Consider the following 21,748-nt stretch of genomic DNA (forward strand, 5'->3'; position numbering starts at 1 on the left):
CAAATACTTCTTGCGTATTTTCTCTAAAGCATTCACTTCTATAATTTCTGTCTTGTCCAAATTTTCCTCTATTCAAAACTTTACTGACACAAATATCTCCTTCTCTCAGGCTGGACACTACAATCTCTGGAACAACCAAACAAGAGAGCAGTGAGGGCAGTCGTCTTTTTAAGATAATGGCCAAATCTTTTTCAAAAAGGTGGCAAAATGGAGAAATAAGCAATTTTCAGTACCTCATGCATCTTAATACCTTGGCAGGACGAGGGTACAGTGACCTTACCCAGTACCCGGTGTTCCCTTGGGTCCTTGCTGATTATGAAAGTGAAAACCTAGACTTGACAGATCCAAAATCATTTCGAATGCTTGCTAAACCAATGGGTTGTCAGACGCCCGAGGGAGAAGAGGAATTTAAGAAAAGGTCGTCCCTCTTATAGCTACAGTGTCAACATCTCATTTTTTGTTTTTTTAATCTACTTTGAAGATAATTTTTTATTGTTTTATTCAGTGTAATCAGGTGTATGTTCACATGATGCTACTGCATAAATGCGTTTTTGTATCAGGTTTTGATGTTAAATCTTTTACCTTCTTCAGATATGAGAGTTGGGATGATCCAGAGGTTCCAAAATTTCACTATGGTTCTCATTATTCTAGTGCTGGAATTGTCCTCTTCTATCTGCTGCGGCTCCCACCATTTAGTGCAGAGAATCAGAAGCTTCAAGGTGGGCAGTTTGACCATGCTGATCGTCTTTTCAATAGCATTAGAGATACTTGGTTAAGTGCAGCTGGAAAGGGGAACACGTCAGACGTGAAGGAGCTCATTCCAGAATTCTTTTACATGCCAGAGTTCCTTGAAAATAAGTTCAATCTTGACTTGGGAGAGAAACAATCTGGAGAAAAGGTTTCTACAATTTTTTACTATTCTTCATATCTAATATTTTTTATGACTAATTCAGTACCATTCCCTTACAAGTTGCTGATATATTTAGATCTATTAGTGGACTGGGGTTGGGTGTGTGTCATGGGGAAGGAGTCGGAGCATAAATTGTTATTTCGAAATACTTAAAGAGATAATGGAAACACAAAATTTAGCCAAAACCATGCTCCAACTGCTGAGTCAAAAAACTATTTCACAAACTAATGTTAATCATTTGAAGTGGTTTTTGTACCAGGTTGGTGACGTTGTCTTACCTCCATGGGCCAAGGGCAGTGCTAGGGAGTTCATCAGGAAACATAGAGAAGCGCTGGAATCTGACTTTGTTTCAGAAAATTTGCATCATTGGATAGACCTCATCTTTGGATACAAACAGAGAGGGAAGGTGGGTTTTGAAGTTAAGAGCCTTTGTTCTTCAATTTATGCTGTTTAGTTTTTCTTATGAAAAGTTCATTGAACTAACGCAATTGCCCATAGCAATTCAACAGTCTTGAAGGTCTAACTGTGTTAAAACACTAGCAGTGGAGCAGACACTTTATTTCCACGCCCTGACTGCTAACCATATGTTAAACATCATTTTCACCTGTTGTAAGTGGCATAATCTTTTCTTATAAGGAAATTTCTAACTCCTAGATATTTTGCACCTGACAGGGAGCAGAGGAAGCTACTAATGTTTTCTACCATTACACATATGAAGGGAGCGTGGATATAGATTCAGTGACTGATCCCGCAATGAAAGCCTCAATTTTAGCACAGATTAATCACTTTGGCCAGACACCGAAACAACTTTTCCTCAAGGCCCATGTGAAGAGGCGGGTTGACAGAAAATTCCCTCATCCACTCAAGCATTCTAATTTTCTTGTCCCGCATGAGATACGTAAGAGCTTGTCTTCTATAACCCAGATTGTCTCTTTCAATGAGAAAATTCTTGTGGCAGGGGCTAACACCTTGCTTAAACCAAGATCATATACCAAGTATGTTGCATGGGGATTCCCAGACCGAAGCTTGAGATTTCTGAGCTATGATCAAGACAGACTCCTATCTACTCATGAAAATCTTCATGAGGGTAACCAAATTCAGTGTGCTGGTGTTACTCATGATGGCTGTGTTGTGGTAACAGGGGCTGATGATGGACTGGTTTGGGTTTGGAGAATTACTAAACTTGCACCCCGTCTTGTTAGACGATTGCAGTTGGAGAAGGCTCTTTCTGCTCACACCGCGAAAATCACATGCCTTTATGTTAGTCAACCATACATGCTTATTGCAAGCGGATCGGAGGATTGTACCGTCATTATATGGGATCTGAGCTCCCTGGTTTTTGTCAGGCAGCTTCCCAAGTTCCCAACTGCAGTTTCAGCGATTTATGTTAATGACTTGACTGGGGAGATTGTGACAGCAGCTGGAATTCTGCTTGCAGTTTGGAGCATCAATGGAGATTGCCTTGCAATGGTCAACACATCCCAGTTGCCCTCCGATTCTATTCTTTCAATAACAAGCAGTACGTTTTCCGATTGGCTGGATACAAATTGGTATGCAACAGGTCATCAGAGTGGTGCTGTCAAGGTTTGGCAAATGGTTCACTGCTCCAATCCTGCTTCTCAGATCAAATCTACCGGTAGTAGCACATTTGGTCTGAATCTTGACGAAAAGGCAGCGGAGTATCGATTGATTCTTCATAAGGTACTGAAATTTCACAAGCATCCAGTGACTGCACTTCACCTAACAAGTGACTTAAAGCAGTTACTGAGTGGTGATTCCAGTGGCCATCTTTTTTCATGGACATTGCCAGGTGAGAGCTTGAAAGCAGCAGCTTCAATGAATCAGGGGTGAGAAATGGCAATCAGAACTAATGCAAATATCTCAACTTTCAAGTTGATAGTTGATGTGCTCTTCATGGGCGACCGTCAACGGTCTCGTTACTGTCCTTACTGAGGAAGGAAATAAAATGCATGATCAAATCAAAAAATGACCGCAGGGCTGGCCTGGTGGTGAAACATGATTAACTTGTGAGCAAGACTGGGCTTCTCAGCAGCATGAGACTAACATCTGAGACATGAATAGCATGAATGCTTCTACTCTACTGCATTATACTCTGCAATTTGGTGAAGAGTAAAGCAGGTCTAATTGACAGCAGGCAGTAGGATTGTGATTCAACACGGTTTGTTTGTATGTTCGGGTGAAATTTAGTACATTCTCGGGGTTTGAGCGAGAATGTTAGATTTCCCCCCTCTTTTTTTTCCTTGGGTGTAAATATAGATTGATCGAGGGTATGAGTATGTAATGAGAATTGTATATAGGAGAAGTTGTGCTATCAGAGAGAGAGAGCTGGGTGAGATGGTGCTCACCATGGTGTCTGTGTTGGAGGATGTTATGGCCTCATTGTATTCATTTTGGTAATAGTTCTCTTTGCATGGTGCAATGGAACTCTATTTCTTTTCTCATGAAATATACAGAAAGACAAAAGCACGTTTCGTTTTGTTTCGTTGTCTCGGATGCTCGAAACTTTAGTATTTTGATCCTTGTGTTAGTGACTGGTAATTCCATTCCAATGCCTTGTTATGTTATGATGTTAGATGATGAATACAATGCAAATTGTGGACTAGGAAACTTTTCCCATTCTATTCATTTTTTCTAAACATAATTATCTAACCATTAAAACATTATAACTCTCGACTTTTGAAATTCCACTTTTCCATTCTTTTCCTTATTTTTTTCCTTTTCACTTTAACTTGGGTACTAAAAAGATAAGAAAAAGAAAAATTAGGAGGATAGCATAGTTTGAGAGAGAGGTGAAATGATAAAATTGCCACTAACCTAATAAAGAAAACGTTAAAAAATATATTTAGTCCTTATATTTTTACTAAAGTAACAATTTAGTCCTTGAACTTTAGTTTGGGACTAAGTCCCTGTATTTTCACTAAAGTAACAATTTAGTCTCTGAATTTTGGCCTACAATTTAGTTTAAAATTTGTAACAATTTAGTCTCTATCGTAACAAAATTTATTAAAATTAAGTGTTAAATTTTATCATAATAACAATTTAATATTTTTAATTTATAAACATATTTTGTCCCTCTTTAGTTTATCAATCTATTTATATAAGAAACTTAACAAAAAATTTACTCAATAAGGACTAAATCATAACCAACCGTTATCGCTATAACTCCTTTTATATATAGTGTAGATTTTACAAACAAGCGTCTTTTGTAAACTTCAAAAACCAAATAGATAAAATGTATTTTGTCTTTTCTTTAGGAAAATAAAATAAGGCAGAATAGACAAAATTATTGCTAGAGAAAAAAAATCTAACTCAAATAAAAATGAAAAATGACTCCTATTTGAAAATTTTATATACAGTAAAAAAAATTTCAATATAAATTTATGTCTACATTTCAAGAAAATTTATGTCTACATTTCAAGAAAATTTTAATTCGAGAATGAAAATGAAGGAATAAAAATAATTTTTTTAATATATAATAGTCTTAAAGTTCGAGACTTCTTTGGGTCAAAACGAGTCGATTAAGAACTCCACTCCTGGGACTAAGAGAGAGACCTCCTTGATGAGAGATTTTATATGATCTCTTATGAAATGAGACCTTCCTAAATTTGAAATTTTAAACGATCGCTTCATTTGCCTGCAGTTGTCATGGGACTTGATCACACTCAGCTCACAGCTTCGATTTGCTATGCCAATACATCACTATTATGGGGAACTCAATCTCCAATTCCTACAGCAGTTCCTCATCAACTGCGCGGAGTCTTTTTCATTCCACATGGAACCAGACCCATTCCTGTTTTCACCGCCAGTTTCCCAAGAATTCAATGAAATCGATTAGTACCCGCGGTCTGAATCTGTTTTACAATCACCCAACCCTTCGGGAGGCATTTCAATCAATTGGGAATTCTTTTGGGGACGAAAAAACACCCCAATTTTCCTCAGATGAGGTTTATTCACCACTTCTCGAGCTCTGTGCGAGTAAGAAAGCTCTATCCCTTGGGCGGCAGATTCATGCCCACTTGATAAAATCTTTTTCCCTGTCCGATTCTGTGTTTCTGAGCACTAAACTCATTTTCATGTATGGAAGCTGTTGGTCTCCTTCGAGTGCAGAGAAGCTGTTTGACAAAATGTCCGAAAGAACAATTTTCACTTGGAATGGGATGATTGGCGCTTATGTTTCGGTTGGAGAGCCTATGAAAGCACTTGAGTTGTATAGAAACATGCGGCTTTTGGGTATTCCTCTTGATTCTTGTACTTTCCCTTGTGTGCTTAAGGCTTGTGGTATGCTTAAAAACCCATATTCTGGAACAGAAATTCACTGTTTGGCTATCAAATTAGGATATGATTCTGTTGTTTTTGTTCTGAACTCACTTGTTGCAATGTATGCAAAGTGCAATAATCTTCACAATGCGAGATGTTTATTTCGTGGTATGAATGGAAATGGTGATAGTGTGTCATGGAACTCCATGATATCTGCATATTCTGCAAATGGGTTATCAGTAGAGGCATTAACACTTTTTAGGGAAATGCAGGTTGCCCCCCATGTCACCAATAATCCTTACACTTATGTTTCAGTTCTTCAAGCTTGTGAGGATTCCCATTTTTTGAAACAGGGCATGGAGATACATGGTTCTGTTTTAAAATCCTACCACTATGCTGACATTTTTGTGTTAAATGCTTTGATTGGCATGTATGTGAGATGTGGTAAGCTTAAAGAAGCTGTTGCTGCTTTTAGTAGAATGGATGAGAAGGATTGCTTCTCATGGAATACCATTCTCTCTGGTTTTGTACAGTATGGCCATTATGATGAAGCGCTCTTGTTCTTCCATGACATGCAAGACCCTGGTAAAAAATTCGACCAAGTGGCGATATTAAATGTTATTGCAGCTTGTGGTCGTTTGGGAAAATTAATGAATGGAAGGGAGGTTCATGCTTATGCTATTAAACATGGATTAGATTCTGATTTGCAGGTTGGGAACACCCTTGTTGATATGTACGGAAGATGTTGTTGTGTGAAGATCATGGGTCATGTTTTCGATGAGATTCCAGACAAGGACTTCATTTCCTGGACAACGGTTATCGCTGGCTATTCTTTGAACAATGAACATGTAAGTGCCATAGAATTATTCAAGAAGGCTCTGATAGAAGGAATAGATGTTGATACAATGATGGTAGGAAGCATCTTGTCATCTTGTATTGGACTGAAATGTCTTTCCTTTGTGAAAGAAATCCATTGTTACATAGAAAGGAGATCTTTATTTGACCAGGTACTCCAAAATGCCCTTGTTGATGCATATGGAGGCTTAGGGAATGTAGATTATGCAAGACATATGTTTGAATCTATTGATTCTAAAGATGTTGTGTCTTGGACCAGCATGATATCCTGCTATGTGCGAAACCGGCTTCCAAATGAAGCTCTTGAACATTTCAATTGCATGAAAAAGAGTAACATTGAACCTGATTTCGTGTCACTAGTGAGCATACTCTCTGCTGCTGCCAGTTTATCTTCATTGAAGAAAGGAAAAGAAATCCATGGCTATCTGATGAGGAAAGGTTTCGCCATTTTCGGATCCGTTGCAAGCTCTTTAGTCGATATGTATTCTCGATGTGGAAACATAGAGATTGCAGAAAGGGTATTCCATGGCATCAAATGTAAGGATCTCATTTTGTGGACTACAATGATAAATGCAAATGGAATGCATGGTCGTGGTAAAGCAGCCATTGATGCATTCAATGAGATGGTGTGGAAGTTTTCTCCTGATCATATTACATTTTTATCTCTCCTAAATGCTTGTAGTCACTCAGGTTTGATTGATGAAGGAAGAAAGTTTCTTAGAGTTATGAAATCAGAGTACCAATTAGAGCCATGGACGGAACATTATGTGAGCGTCGTTGATCTTCTTGCCCGTGCCAATTGCTTAGAAGAGGCATATCGATTTGTCGAAAGCACAAAGATTACACTCTCTGGTGAAGCTTGGTGCTCTCTCCTCAGGGCTAGTTGGATTCATGGCAATAAAGAGTTGGCTCAAGTTGCAGCTCAAAAACTGTTGGAGTTGGATTTGGAACCGGGAAACTATGTCCTAGTATCAAACGTTTTCGCCACCTGCGGAAGGTGGAAGGAAGTAGATGACGTGAGAATGAAGATGAGGAGAACTGGGTTGAAGAAAAGTCCGGGATGCAGCTGGGTCGAAGTCGGAAGCGAGGTTCAGACCTTCGTGGCACGAGATAGATCACATCCGCAGTCCGACGAGATTTACCAAAAGCTAGAAATGATTACCAAGAAATTGGAGAAGGAAGGAGGTTATGTTCCTCAAACCAAGTTAGTTGTACACAATGTAGATGAGGAAGAGAAAGTTCAGATGCTTTATGCACACAGTGAGAGGCTGGCCATTGCATTTGGCTTACTTAAGACTCCCGAAAGAACCGCTATTCGTGTAACGAAGAATCTCCGAATCTGCAACGATTGCCATGTTTTCGGTAAGTTAGTTTCCAAATTCTTTGGAAGAGAGCTTGTTGTGAGGGATGCAAACAGATTCCATCATTTTAAAGAGGGTATCTGTTCTTGTGGTGATTTCTGGTGACTGTCCATAATGAAGAACACTCCCAAAAATGGGTTTGAGAAGGTGATTTAAACGAAATTAATAACAAAATATAAGGGGAAATTTCAAAATTTATTATTTTTATTATTTTTATCTTAATAAACTTACTTTAAACTTTTAATTTCATCAAATTAAACATTAAAACTAGGTACATGGTGCAATTTTTATCTTGAATACGAGAGCCATCATGATTTCGTAATTAGGCAACTTAAGAAGCTAACTTTCCAATTTTAGAGAAAGTTCAAGTGATTTTATTTGTTCATAACTTAGAGCAAACTAATTTTTAGCATTCTCTTAACTTTAGACCATCAAAATTTCCTTAACAAATACTACACTAATATCTTCTTAGTTCTTTTAAATATATATCATTTTTATGTGAGTAGAAAATTTAAAGAAAAGTGTTTGACATATATCTAACAAGTGTCAAATTCATATTCAAATTGTACAACTAATCTTTGATACGTGTTTCTTATGCTAGTACACAAGCAGCTGAAGAACATAGCTCCCAATTATCAATATCGGGAATCTTTTAGCTCAATCTTTATACAAGATAGCAGTACTCATAATTTTCTAGTTTCATGGAAACGTTATCTTTGGTGTAAATGAGGCGGTAAATTATATGTTTATCTTCACCAAATTTTTAACACAAAAGAACTAGAGATTAAACATAACCGTCTTCATTTAACAACCATTAAATTTAACTTTCTTCATTTAACGAGTACGTTTATTTAAAAAGTTAACACATTTCAAATAAGATTTCGTTAGAAACCATTAACTTCAAACTAACTAAGATAGTTAAATTAATTAATTCTACAAATTATCATGTCTTTTTTTTTTAGGAACAAATTATCACGTCTTTTTTATTAACTATTGAAATATGATTTTTACATTTTTCAAAAAAAAAAAAAAAGATTTGGCAAAATTGTGGTTTTATAAAAATGAGCTCGTATTAAAGTTAGGTTTATATAACCGTTTGATTGGTGGATTTATAATTTATAATGGTTTCAACGAAAATAAGAAAATGAAAGATGAACGTTGGCAAAACGAGTATAGCTCAACGACTGGCACGTATCTTCAATCAAAAGGTTATGAGAATTGTATGAAAAAAAAATGAACGTTGAATTACTATTTTATTAACGAAACAGCTAATGTATTATTAAATTAATATTTTATCATCTTATTTGAACACGTTTTTCTTTTTTTTTAGTACAACACGTTTTATTTGAACACGTTGATATGTCTTTAGTCTCTCTTCTACTTTTTTTTCTACAAAAAAAAAAAAAAAGGTGTGCCTTCTTTTAATGTGTTTTTTATTCCTCTAATTTTCTTTTCTTAAATTTCTTGGTACAAATTGCAAAATCGTGATATCTAGTGATTATTAAATCAAATATTAAGAAATACTTTCTGGCAGACTGCACCTTTCACGATCTTAAAAGTCATTTGAGACTCGTCGAAATCTGTCTTTTTAAACTTTGAAATATGAAATCATTGAACTCCTCATTTAAAATATTTGTAAATTAATCCAAGTCAACAAAAATGTGCCTTTCTTTTTTATTTTTCCTACCAAGAAAGCGAAGGAGGAAGATGCTAGGAACTTTCCTTGACCGCCACCATAATTTCGCTTCATCGACAGCATTTTCCCTTTTTTTTTTAATTAAATTACGTTCTCGTTCAGAGCCTGTTTGGTAAGGACTCATTTAGTAAAGTTATTGTTTTTTTTTTCTATTTCTTTATTTTTTAATGAAGAAAAATGTATTGGATGGTGATTTATATTAATTGAAAATAGAAACAAAAAGGAAGAAATAATAAATGAAATTAGTTGTAAAATACTTAGATTTCTTAAGAAAATTGAAAACGGGAACGGAGACGCTACCAAACAGGTCCCATTTTCTTGTTTATTATTTCACGTTTCCTTTTATAAATAGTAAAATATGCTTTTAGTTTTGGTTAATTATAAAGAAAAGTAGTTGATAGAAAGCAAAAAACTTTTAGTTATAAAAGCAAATAGCCTACCCTAAGGTTTGTTACCGAATAACATGTAAAGCAAATAGTTACAAAATGATAGAAACCAAACAACTTATAAAAGTATTTCAATTAATACATAAGTATTTTATACCCTCTCAATAAATCATAAATGTTGTTATTCAAGTTCATGATTTTTTGTATTCGTACAATATTGGACTCTCAGTGTAAATATGATTAAAATATCAGTTTTCGTTCGTTTTAATACTTGTACTTTTAAAATGTTCCTTTTTGTCTCGGTATTTTCAAAATATTTGTTCGTTTAGTCTCATTTTTTCTACTACAATCTCAATACAACATTATACTCAACATATTTCGTAAAACGTAATCATGACTCTATATTGAAAATTTTTTGTTAAGTGTAGAATTTATGTTAAAATTTCTAAAATAATTACCAAAATAGTCAATATTTTTTTCAAGTACAACGAATAAATGAACCAAAATTAAAAGTACGCCGACTAAAATAATGCAAAAACTAAAATGAATTAAAACCGAAACCGTAGATTCCAAAATAGTATTTTAACTAGTAAATATTTTAATCCTCCCTGTGTGGTGCATGACTTTTTAGACGTGGAAACTTTATTTCCTTCTTTTTTGGCCATTGTGGGTAGCACTTTGGATTCCTTTTAAATAATCAAATAACTTTATACTTAATAATATTTTATTATTAAATCAAATAAATGATTGGAAAGTTTTGCCCCAGTACCTACTCTCCTGCTTCACACTATTAAGTTTTCTTCGTAAATAATTATTTAATGCTACTTAGTCCTACATTTTTAAATAAAATTGATGTAGTTTAAACGTTTAAAAATAAAATTGAATATAATTAAGTGGCAAAAGATTTTACTCTCAACTTTGAAAATATCCATTCAACTTTTAATATTAGAAAGAAAAAGTTCACATTTTACCAACTTATGTGGCATTTAGTAAAAGAAAAATTGATTAACCATTTCGTTTTTTTTTTCAATATTAAAAAATTAAACTGAGAAACATTACTTTCACCTATGTAATTCTTTTGTTATAAATATTTTATTAACATTTTCAAAATCCAATCCAAATTTTGAATTAAAAAAAAAATAGTTTTTGAAAAATTAATTTTTTTTCGAAATTTTTCTAAGAATTCAAATATATTTTCTGGAAAGGTGAAAAACTTAGTCCCCGATAACCATTTCATTTCTTGTTTTACTTTTTTAAAAATAAAGCTTAGAAAAATTACTTTCACCTATATTTTTTTTTGTCTTATTATATAGTTTTTATAAACATCTTCAAAATCTAATGTAAAATTTGAAAACCAAAAAAAAAAAAATTCTTTTTTTTAGTTTTTCTAAAAATTTAAATATGTTTTTAAGAAAGTGAAGGACTTACCCAAGAAAGTTTACAAAAACCGTCATAATTTTTAAAACAAGAAAACAAAAGCCGAAGTGCTACCAAATATCCCTTAACTAACGAAGTAGATACCATATTTTGTCCAGGTCATTTTTATTTTTATTACTCCAACATCTTCATTTGTTTTAAGTTAAAATCTAAAATGTCAAAGCGCGCATAGCTCAAATCCCCTCCCAACATGTTGTACTTAAAAAAAAGTTAAAATCTAAAATCATAAAAATAATAGAAATAAGAGAAAATTAAATTGAGTTGATGAATAAAGTTTGAAATTTGAAATTAAGAAAGCTAGGTTGAAAAGTATCTCTGGCCTATATAAAGAGATTGATTTGTATTGAAAATAAGCAAAAGAAAAGACTTTGAGAACCAAAGGATGCACAAAATCTCATTTAACTCAGTATAAGGTTTGAAGTTCTTACTATTTTATTTAATTATTATTATTTTTACTCTCCTTACAAATAGTAAATTGGAATAGGAGGCAATATGATTTTGTTTGAACACTGTAATTTTGTGGGATATATATCTTGTTGGCTGTAACTTATTTAACTAATGTGGTCGAAATTTGAATATTTTATCATCTTTTCATTTTGTAACAATCTAGATGGCAGTGAAGATCTAATTTTTGAAAAGAGTTATTAGTACTTTTTTAGAATTCAAATCACAATATCCTCTCATTTCGAGTTGTATATATTTATTTTTTATATTTCTTAAATCTTGTACACCCACCAAGTAAAGATAAACTATAATGCTTTCTAAATTTAAAAATAAATATTAAATTTTCGAGGTTGGGTAGTATTTTCTTTATAAATTTTTGCTAAAATTTCATAAATACACGAAATTTCTCACCATAACTAGCTTTAAAAAAACCGAACAAACAATTTTAAAAAACATGAATTAAAGAATCACTAACAAAAAGAAAAAAGAAAAAAGAAAAGCAGGGTTCTTTTTTTTGGGAATTTATTAAATTCCTTAAATACATGACATTTTTAAGAGATTAGAAAATTAAAAAAAATAAAATTTCTAATATTCTTGAGGTGAAACAAATTATCGTGGTAATCAAAAATAAATTTTCATTTTTTTTAATGGTATCTATGCCACCCATAATCACTAATTTACGGGTTACTTCTAAAATGTAATTTAATAAATTGATACTTTTAAAAATAAATTAAATTAAAATTTGGAAAATCTTCATTAATTTAATAAATTGGATAATAAAACTTAAAACACCATGCACCAATTTTTCCTTGATCAATCACACCCAACAAAGAGTATAACAATATTGGGTCGGGTCGATTTTACGACAAATGAATAAAACACAACCTAACTCAAGTAGGTCATTTATACCCGAATTGAGTCTAGTCGAGTCAATTCGTGGGTGGTTTTCTTCCCTCTCCTACAGTTTCTATTTTTAGCCTAAAAAAATGATGTGTCAACTTTTATAAATTCTTTTTATTGTTTTATCTCATGCCATTTTTTCTTTTCTCTTCTTGTCTCCTTTCTCTCTCCTCCCTTATCCTTAGTTTCACCTTCGCTTTGACCTCCCCACTCTCTGTTCTCCTACCTTAGAGAAGGGAAGAGAGAACGATGGTGATCTGCGTGACAATTCATTGATGAAACTTTGTAGATCAAATAAAAACCAAATTCAAATCTCAAGTCCTATGAAATATATATATTATTATATTTTTCCAATTGCGTGACATCTTATATTAAAAGTTTTTTTTTTTTGGTTGGTAATTTGAGCAATCAAAAGCAAAAACATTGACCAATCAAATGTGAAGGGAAAAAAAGAAGAATCTTTCTATCTGAATTCAGAAAGCAAAATCGAGTTTGACTAACCATATATTGGTCTCCACGTTTCCATTTCAGATCCATCCTTTCTTATCAATTTAAGGGCCACCCCACACCTATTCACACCAACATCTTTCACTGTTTCTTTTCCAAGTTCAATTCATTCGACAGCACGAAAGAAACCCAAATCAGCCATTTCGCTGAATTTTCCACCTGTTCATAATAACATCACAAATACTTTGTCCCCACTCCACCTGTGAATTTGTCTGGAACAAGAAATCAAACAAATACAGTACAAGTTTCAGATTATGATATAAGCCAAGAATTGGCTGGAGTTCCATCTCTCCAGATTTTTCCTGAAAGCTCGTATTTCGATATTATTTGAGTTTGATTCATAAGAATTGACCAATAAAGTTACTCTGCTACAACAAGTCTTTGTTTAACCTGTGAAAGATATCTATATATATATATATATATATATAAATAAGCTTCGTCGGCCACAAAGTTTAGGAATTTCTGGCACCCAACAATGAAGCAAACAGCAACGGGTATGAGGAAGTACGAATCCATTGACCATGGAATCTCACTTCTTGATAGCGCCAGAGCTCGAAGGAGGTGGAGATTTGCCTTTACAGCGATATACTCCATCCGGGCCATGCTATCTCTTGCCGTGTCCAAAAGGGATGACTATTACAACTCCGGCATGTTCGAGTTCGGTTCCTACATGGGGATCGATATGGAGCCAAGGTACTCTTGCACTTGACTCAAAAGTTTAAGCTAATAGGTTACGATAGATATAATATTTTTGATACTTTAACACTCTAGTTATCGATATTAATTGGAGAGATAATAAAATCATTGGGGTTCGAACACATGACCTCTTGCTTAGATATCATGTTAAATGGGTTATGGACCTTGTGGTTAATCTAAGCGTTTATCAAACTTTTAACAGGTACGCTGCAGGGACGATAGAAACCATGAAGATCAATAGCAAACATGAAGCCTTGAAACGTTGGCACGTTGCCTACGCAACGATCTCGTTCGTTCAGAGATTGATCTCCCTCGTCGATCAAGATATTATATCCGACAAACAGGATTTGGTCAACTTTGAGATCTTACAGGAAGAGTCCGATGTGGTTGATGTTAATGAAATAAGCTGCAGCAAAGTTGATCAGAAGAAGCTGATTGAAATGGTGAAGAACAAAAACATGGTGGCTCTGCGTGAGTTAGGGGAAGCTGCAGCCATTGCCACTTCTCTTGGAACAAATCCAGAGAATGGAATCAACGACAATGGTGACGATGTGAGCAAGCGTCGCGACATGTTCGGTTCGAACACTTACCACAAGCGACCCCCAAAGAGTTTCTTTCATTTTGTTGTGGAAGCTTTCAAGGACACCACCATTCTCATTTTACTTGTATGTGCGGCTCTGGCGCTTGGGTTTGGAATAAAAGAACATGGAATTCAAGAAGGATGGTATGAAGGAGGGAGCATATTTGTAGCTGTTGGGTTGGTTGTTGTGGTGTCAGCAATCAGTAACTTCAGACAGGAGATGCAATTCGAGAAGCTATCGAAAATAAGTAACAATATCAAAGTGGAGGTAGTATTAAGTCGATAGGTTATGATAAATTTAATCTTTTTCTTCCTATTCTTAAACACGGCAAGAGTTTGAATATAGTATTCTTGCTCCGATCCTATTTAAACTATTACTAAAATCAAAAGCTTAAATTGATAGGTTGCAGTGAATTGAATCTTTTCTTCATATTGAATCTTTTCTTCATATTCTCTTGAACAGGTGCTGCGAGATGAAAGACGCATACAAGTTTCCATCTTCGATATCGTGGTCGGAGATGTGGTGGTTCTAAGGCTAGGGGACCAAATTCCAGCTGATGGGTTGTTCTTAAATGGCCATTCTTTGCATGTGGATGAGTCAAGCATGACAGGAGAGAGTGATCATTTGGAACTCAACTCCACAGAGAACCCCTTCTTGTTGTCTGGAACAAAAGTAGTCAATGGACATGGCCAAATGCTGGTGACATCAGTGGGAATGGACACAGCATGGGGTGAGATGATGAGCTCGATATCTCGGGATTCTGAGGAACAAACACCATTACAAGTTCGTCTTAACAAATTGACCTCTTTTATAGGGAAGGTAACATTAAACCACTACTAAACCTACAAAAGCTTAAGATGATAGATTGCAGTTATAACTTATAAATTTAATCTTTTAATTCATATTCTTTAACAGTCTTTTTCGCTAGGTTGTTGGCTTAAAAATTACTACAAGACCCAAAAGTGATTATCCATATGAATTGGTGATGATATGACAAATATAGGACTTTATCCATATGAATTGGTGATGATATGACAAATATAGGACATCTTACTCTAGTACCATATTAAAATCGCCGCTATATCCCAAAAGGTTAAGCTGATAGCATTCATATTCTTAACAGGTAGGTCTCTCTGTTGCTTTCCTGGTTTTAGTTGTGATGTTAGCACGCTACTTCACAGGAAACACAACAGACGATTTTGGGAATCAGGAGTACAAAGGTCGAAAAACGGATGTAGACGATGTGCTCAATGCAGTTATCCGTATAGTTGCTGCTGCAGTTACCATAGTAGTGGTTGCAATCCCTGAAGGCTTGCCATTGGCTGTGACACTAACACTAGCTTACTCTATGAAGAGAATGATGGCAGATCAGGCAATGGTGAGGAATCTGTCAGCTTGTGAAACAATGGGATCAGCAACTGTGATTTGCACTGACAAAACAGGTACTTTAACACTAAACCAAATGAAAGTGACCAAATTTTGGCTTGGCCAAGAATTCTTCGAGGAGGAAAACTCTTCCAATACCATAGGAGAGGGTGTTCATGAGTTAATAAACCAAGGGGTTGGCTTGAATACAACAGGAAGTGTCTACAAATCTTCATCATCAGAATCCAAAACTGAAATTTCTGGTAGTCCAACTGAGAAAGCGATTCTCTCTTGGGCTGTAACAGAATTTAGTATGGACATGGAAAAGTTGAAGAAATCATACGCCATTCTTCATGTGGAAACCTTCAACTCAGAGAAGAAAAGGAGTGGGGTTTTGGTAAAAAGAATAGCCGATAACACAATCTATCAACATTGGAAAGGAGCTGCTGAGATGATCCTTTCAATGTGTTCAAGTTACTTAGAAAAAAATGGTAAAACATATCCCTTAGATAGTGATAACCAAAGGAAAATTGAGAATGTAATCCAAGGAATGGCAGCAAGTAGCCTAAGATGCATTGCCTTTGCTTATAGACAAATCTCAGAAGAAGAGGAAAACAACACCACACCAATTGCCTCAAACTTGAAAGAAGATGGCTTTACTTTAATGGGAATAGTTGGCATTAAGGATCCATGTAGACCGGGGGCAAAAAAAGCTGTGGTAGCATGTAAATCAGCTGGAGTTTCCATCAAAATGATCACAGGAGACAACATTTTCACAGCAAAAGCTATAGCCACAGAATGTGGAATATTAGATTTTGATCACCACAACTCAGCAAGCAGCGGAGAAGTGATAGAAGGTTCTGAATTCCGAAACTACTCAGACGAAGAGAGACTACAGAGAGTTGATCAAATCAAGGTGATGGCAAGATCCACTCCATTTGACAAGCTTTTGATGGTCCAATGCTTAAAACAAAAAGGCCATGTCGTGGCCGTAACTGGAGATGGCACGAACGATGCTCCGGCTCTTAAAGAAGCCGACATAGGTCTCTCGATGGGCATTGAAGGCACAGAGGTTGCAAAGGAGAGTTCAGACATAGTTATATTGGATGATAACTTCGCCACAGTAGCCACAGTCTTGAGGTGGGGAAGATGTGTATATAACAATATCCAAAAATTTATCCAATTTCAATTAACAGTCAACGTAGCAGCTCTCACAATTAACTTCGTAGCAGCAGTATCAGCTGGAGAAGTTCCCTTAACAGCAGTTCAATTATTATGGGTAAATCTCATAATGGATACATTGGGTGCTCTTGCACTTGCCACTGAGAGACCAAATGATGAACTAATGCACAAACCTCCAGTGGGAAGAACAGAACCCCTTATAACAAATGTCATGTGGAGGAACCTTTTAGCTCAAGCTTTATACCAAATAGCAGTACTCTTAGTTTTCCAGTTCCATGGAAGCACCATATTCAATGTAAGTGAGGGGGTAAATGATACACTAATCTTCAACACTTTTGTTCTCTGCCAAATCTTTAATGAGTTCAATGCAAGGAAACTAGAGAAAAGGAACGTCTTTGAAGGAATTCTAAAGAATCATTTATTTCTTGGGATTGTGGGAATAACAGTTGTTCTACAAGTTGTTATGGTAGAATTCCTAAAGATATTTGCAGATACAGTAAATCTAAATGGTTGGCAGTGGGGACTTTGCATTGCCATTGCAGCTGTGTCTTGGCCAATTGGTTGGACTGTCAAATTCTTGCCTGTTTCTGATAAGCCTTTCCTTAGCTACATCAAGTGTTTTAAGAGCTGATCGGTATATTGAACCTTTTTCCACTCCCACCTATTAAAAAACTCATGAGAATTAGATCAAACTCCAACTCTTCCATGCCCCAATCCTTAGCCCATACATCTTTCAAACAATAAACGAGATTTTTCATTGATAAAATAAGAAGAAACAAGAGTTCTTCAACTCGTTTTATCAGCTGCCTGAGAACAAAGGATCTAGCACAGAGAATACAAAGAGAGATCCCCCCACCCCCCACCCCCCACGAGAATACATATATCATAAAGAGAATGATATGAATTATCCAGCCAAGGTTTCAAGTCAAACAGCTACCAGGAAAATCAAGAAATGGATAATAATATGCTAGAAATGGCATAGATCTTCAATGAAGGAAAGAGAGCCTCATATCTATCTACACCAACAACTTTTCAAATGGGAGATTGCATCTTTAGATAAAACTTTCCAGTGTAATTTTACAAATTTTAAGGGCAAATTGCCCTTTTAGGTCATGTTTAGTTAGTTAGGGTAGTTTAGTTATTTGATATAAGGCCAAGTCTTTAATTTATTATTGACTCGTTTTAGATATATCTTTATTTTCCAATTAGGAAAACCCTTATCTTACTAGGAAAAGGGATTAGGCCCAAACAGCCTCATTCAGTATATTGTATTGTATTTTTGAGGTTTTGATAACTAATAAAATTCACTTTCGCAAGCCATGAGCCTGGCCCCATTTTTGTGATTATTCTGCTTAAGGAGGAATTTAGTTCTTACCTCGAGTCGCCGTTGAGGTAGTCCGCTCCTAACTTTGGGTTGATTCTAAATCAATTTGGGGTCTTAGGATTTAATCCCCCAAACTGGGAAAATAAATACCATTGATAATAAAATTAAGGTTGAAATACTATTTTTGTCGACATACTTTCTTCTGTTTATTTTGGTCCATCTACTTTCAAAATATTCATTTTTGATTTTTTACTTAACTTTTATCTATTTTAGTCCCTTCATTTGTTTTTTTATCTCATTCTTTTCGCAACTTCAACACGACACTATAGTTATAATTATATATTTCTTAAAGGTAGCCATAACTTTATATTAAAGGATCTCCGTTGTATACAAATATCATATTAAAATGTAGCAGCCAAGATCAAAATGGTCACTTATAAGAGTATAGGGACCAAAGCGAACTTTGAAAGTATAGGACTAAAATGAATCGGAGTTGAAAGTATCGTAACCAAAATGGACATTTAAAAAGTAGAAGGAGCGAATGAACAAAACAACTACAGTTATCAAAATAGTATTTTGACCTAAGAGGCTAAGATTAATGAATCTTAGCATGAAGCTATTGCTGCCCTTCAAACAGCAGGGCATGAATTTTTGTAAACTCCATGCCTTCTGTATGTGTATCAATATTGCAAAAAGTAATGTAGTTCACTTGAAGTTGTTCTAGGGATAATTTATTATCAATTATCATCAAGGATTTGCTATTCATACGAATTGAATTCTTGGTTTTTCCTATGTAAACGAATGTTGCCTTCTTTCTTGTTTCTACAAGAAGAAAAAAAACCAAGAAAAGAGGGGGGAAAAAATGGCGTACCGATGGCGATGATCAATTGTCGAAGAGCTATTTCCTTCGCAAGAATACTTCAATCTCTAGTTTCCTTTTCGCAGTTGTCGATATAGAAATCCACCGTTAGGAATTAGGATACGAAGCACTTGCATTCGAATTTTGAAGGTTTTCATGTGTGAATTTTGAGGGTTTATTTTGTACGTATAAGCAACCATATAAATTCTCGGATTAAATAATTTATTGGTGTTATAAATTATTCAATACATATAATAATTTTTTTCCTTTTAGCAGAGGAGTTAGAGCTTAAGTTTTTTTTAGTTCAACGAAGTGCGAATTGGAGATTAAATTTTTAACAATGATTCAGCTTGACAAATCATCGATCAAAAAGGTTGAAATTTTGAATTCTCTTATTCGGAAAAAAAAGACGAGTTTCAAACATAGCATCTTATTCTCAACTAAAATAATAATAATAACGATAAATATGTTTTTTTAGTACAATAATTTGGGGACATCGAGGATCGAACTTCCAACTTTAAGATAAAGATGTCAATTATCGTTGAGCTATGCTCATTGACAAATATGTCAATGAACAGTTTTGATTGTATCGTCCATATTTTTTACCATTAAAATGTGTTATCCATATTTATGTAGATAAGATTTTTACCATTAAAATAAAGGTAATTCAAAGATATTAGTGACATTAGTCCAATTTATCATTTACTACCTTTTAACTAATGTTACAAATGATTAGTTATTGATTTATTAATTTTTTAATCTTTTAATTTATTATTATTATTGTTATTATTTTGGTAAAACTTGAGCAATGACCCAATTTTATGGGCTCCGTGAAAAATGGTCATGAGTTTTATATTTGTCAATAATAGTCGATACTTGTTTCTTAGAAATGGTACAACGGATCAATTTTCGTATTTACGCCCTACCCACATCCACCTACCATTATTTTTTTTATGGGACTGTCGAAATATCAATTGTTCATTTTATCCTCCCACATTGTCCAACTCAACTCACAGATTCTGTTTCAAACTCAAAACTAAATTCATGAAATCTTTACCTTAAAATCTAGCCGTTCAACTAATTTAGATTATGTTTCAAAGTCAAATCAATATCTTCCCATCTTACTAAATTACAAAATAAAACTAATTAATTTCCCATACTTATTATTCTTCCATGCTTTCTTCCCTTATTTTCGAACTTTTTAAGGTTTGTAATTTGATTCAACTGAGGTTGGTTTGTAGTTATCTTTGGGAAAATGATACTATTCCACATCTGGTACGCACATTCTTGAACTTCGTTGAGGTCGTTAAGAGAGATATTGTCAGATAAGGAAATTATTGATAAATTTGTTACCGTCACGATATGCCTTGGGGATCTTCATGTTATGCTCGAGGTTGAGGAAAAATCTATTGTCTCACCTACCAAAACTTTTGATCTTCTTCCTACTGCTATGATCGTGGAAATGTAAATCATAGTGTTGTAATGCGAGTCCTATCACTTTTCAAATGACATGGCCAACGACTTCGTGGATACAGACCCTGTAGATAATTCCACGGAAGTGAAAACGTGAATGTCACTCAAGTAATAGAGACTCTATAATAGGGAGCATATAGTCATTCTAGACGCACCAACAGACGTGTTCTTCAGAAAATAAAAGAAAGAGAAGATCGTATAGAGAAAGGCGATATGCTTTTGGGGAAGAAGAAAAAACTTTGTGCTTTGGGGAAGAAAAATACCTAACATGATATGATTATTATATTTAATTTCTCAATATACTTACTACCTCCATATTTCAAAAATCCTAGAACCCTAAAACTGTTGTCTATAGTTGTGGATATAGCATGTAGATAGGTCCATATACAGAGGAATAAAAAATGTGATTGTCACTCGAGTCACTCGAGACATAGACGCACGATCACACACTCTACATAGACTTTGTAATGGAGAGCACATATCCATCCTAGACACACGGCAGGGACTTTACACTTTGAGGCAAGAAAAACTTACGATTATTTAGTCTTTGCTCTCAATATATTTACTCCCCTATATTTTAAAAACCATAAAATTTCATTTTCGATTTCGAGTCTCATTTTTCTATATTAAATCTTAATATTTTAACATTAAATTACATATGTTTTTATTTATATTTGATTTTTTTTACTGCAACTTAAATTATTATTTTATGGTTTATTACAATATTTTCCCAAAATCTAGAACTTCAAAAAATGTAATCTTTGATATTTTTACTAAATCTACCATTTCAAATAATTAAATGAGTTAGATTTTAAAATACTGATTCTATTTTTGTTTCAAGAGTATATTTGTCGCAAAACAAAAATTGAGAATTATAAGTTGGTTAGAGAATTTCCTAAAGATGTTATTGTATGAGGGTATATCGGTCATAAACAAAAGGTAGAATGTCGATGCTTTTGGCCATTTGATTTTAGGGGTATTTTTGTCCTAAATAAATTTAAAAATTAAATCATAATTGACCGTTAGCCACCGTTCAAATATTTTTTTGTCATTTTTCAAAACACATCATTTTTTTTTTTTGGCATGAAATAGTTTGATTTGAAAAATGGCCAAAAAAATCAGATATCACGAAAATATAGCTAAAGGGTAGTTAGAGTTGAGCTACAAGATTGTATGTGACCAAATTTACCTTCCAAGCAAAATAGGTAAATTTATCCAACCATTACCCCTATAAATTTGTGACGAAAATACCCTCCAATAAATCCTAAATTTTAGAAAACAAGATTGTGAATCAAAATTATAAAGTTCCAATTTTAAATAACACGTCGATTTAGAAATTTCAAAATTTGTAAGATAAAATCTGTTGAATGCATACTTTGAAATCAAAATGCAAAATGGACGAAAAAACATAAATCAATTTAGAAAAGTGGAAAATGAATAAAAAATAAGATTGAAACTAGAAAGTACTGTTTTTTTAAAAAATATAAATGGGGT

At 34.2% G+C, this 21,748-nt stretch overlaps 3 protein-coding genes across 6 annotated transcripts in view; all 3 read left to right on the plus strand.

Moving 5' to 3' along the window:
- The window catches only part of SPI (BEACH-DOMAIN HOMOLOG A1), a 31,403-nt gene extending 27,996 nt beyond the window's left edge, over positions 1 to 3,407 (plus strand). For both annotated transcript variants that reach the window (XM_088117916.1, XM_088117917.1), the window contains 4 exons: positions 110 to 418; positions 592 to 898; positions 1,170 to 1,316; positions 1,583 to 3,407. In XM_088117916.1, coding sequence (XP_087974042.1) covers positions 110 to 418; positions 592 to 898; positions 1,170 to 1,316; positions 1,583 to 2,761 — 1,942 coding nt within the window. In that variant the 3' untranslated portion in view covers positions 2,762 to 3,407. The remainder of the gene's footprint in view (positions 1 to 109; positions 419 to 591; positions 899 to 1,169; positions 1,317 to 1,582) is intronic.
- Positions 3,408 to 4,425: 1,018 nt separating this feature from the next.
- OTP86 (Tetratricopeptide repeat (TPR)-like superfamily protein) lies at positions 4,426 to 7,550 on the plus strand. Of its 3 annotated transcripts, none has more exons than XM_088118149.1 (2): positions 4,426 to 6,036; positions 6,196 to 7,550. In XM_088118149.1, exons 1-2 carry the CDS (start codon positions 4,636 to 4,638, stop codon positions 7,507 to 7,509), a joined length of 2,715 nt encoding a protein of 904 aa, XP_087974275.1. In that variant the 5' UTR covers positions 4,426 to 4,635; the 3' UTR covers positions 7,510 to 7,550. The 3 variants fall into 3 exon arrangements, with proteins under 3 accessions (XP_087974275.1, XP_022155840.1, XP_022155841.1); XM_022300149.2 differs by having other exon boundaries at positions 4,764 to 4,906; positions 5,016 to 7,550; XM_022300148.2 differs by having other exon boundaries at positions 4,426 to 7,550.
- Positions 7,551 to 12,696: 5,146 nt separating this feature from the next.
- Positions 12,697 to 17,914, plus strand: LOC111022850 (ATPase E1-E2 type family protein / haloacid dehalogenase-like hydrolase family protein). Its single transcript, XM_022300128.2, has 4 exons — positions 12,697 to 13,467; positions 13,673 to 14,318; positions 14,514 to 14,870; positions 15,175 to 17,914. The coding sequence occupies exons 1-4, from the start codon at positions 13,250 to 13,252 to the stop codon at positions 17,227 to 17,229; spliced, it is 3,276 nt and encodes a 1,091-aa protein (XP_022155820.1). The 5' UTR covers positions 12,697 to 13,249; the 3' UTR covers positions 17,230 to 17,914.
- Positions 17,915 to 21,748: the final 3,834 nt, after the last annotated feature.

The sequence above is a fragment of the Momordica charantia genome (genome assembly GCF_013281855.1).
Source record: "Momordica charantia cultivar OHB3-1 chromosome 9 unlocalized genomic scaffold, Mcharantia_2.0 BLBB01000009.1, whole genome shotgun sequence".
Classification (NCBI taxonomy): Eukaryota; Viridiplantae; Streptophyta; class Magnoliopsida; order Cucurbitales; family Cucurbitaceae; genus Momordica; species Momordica charantia.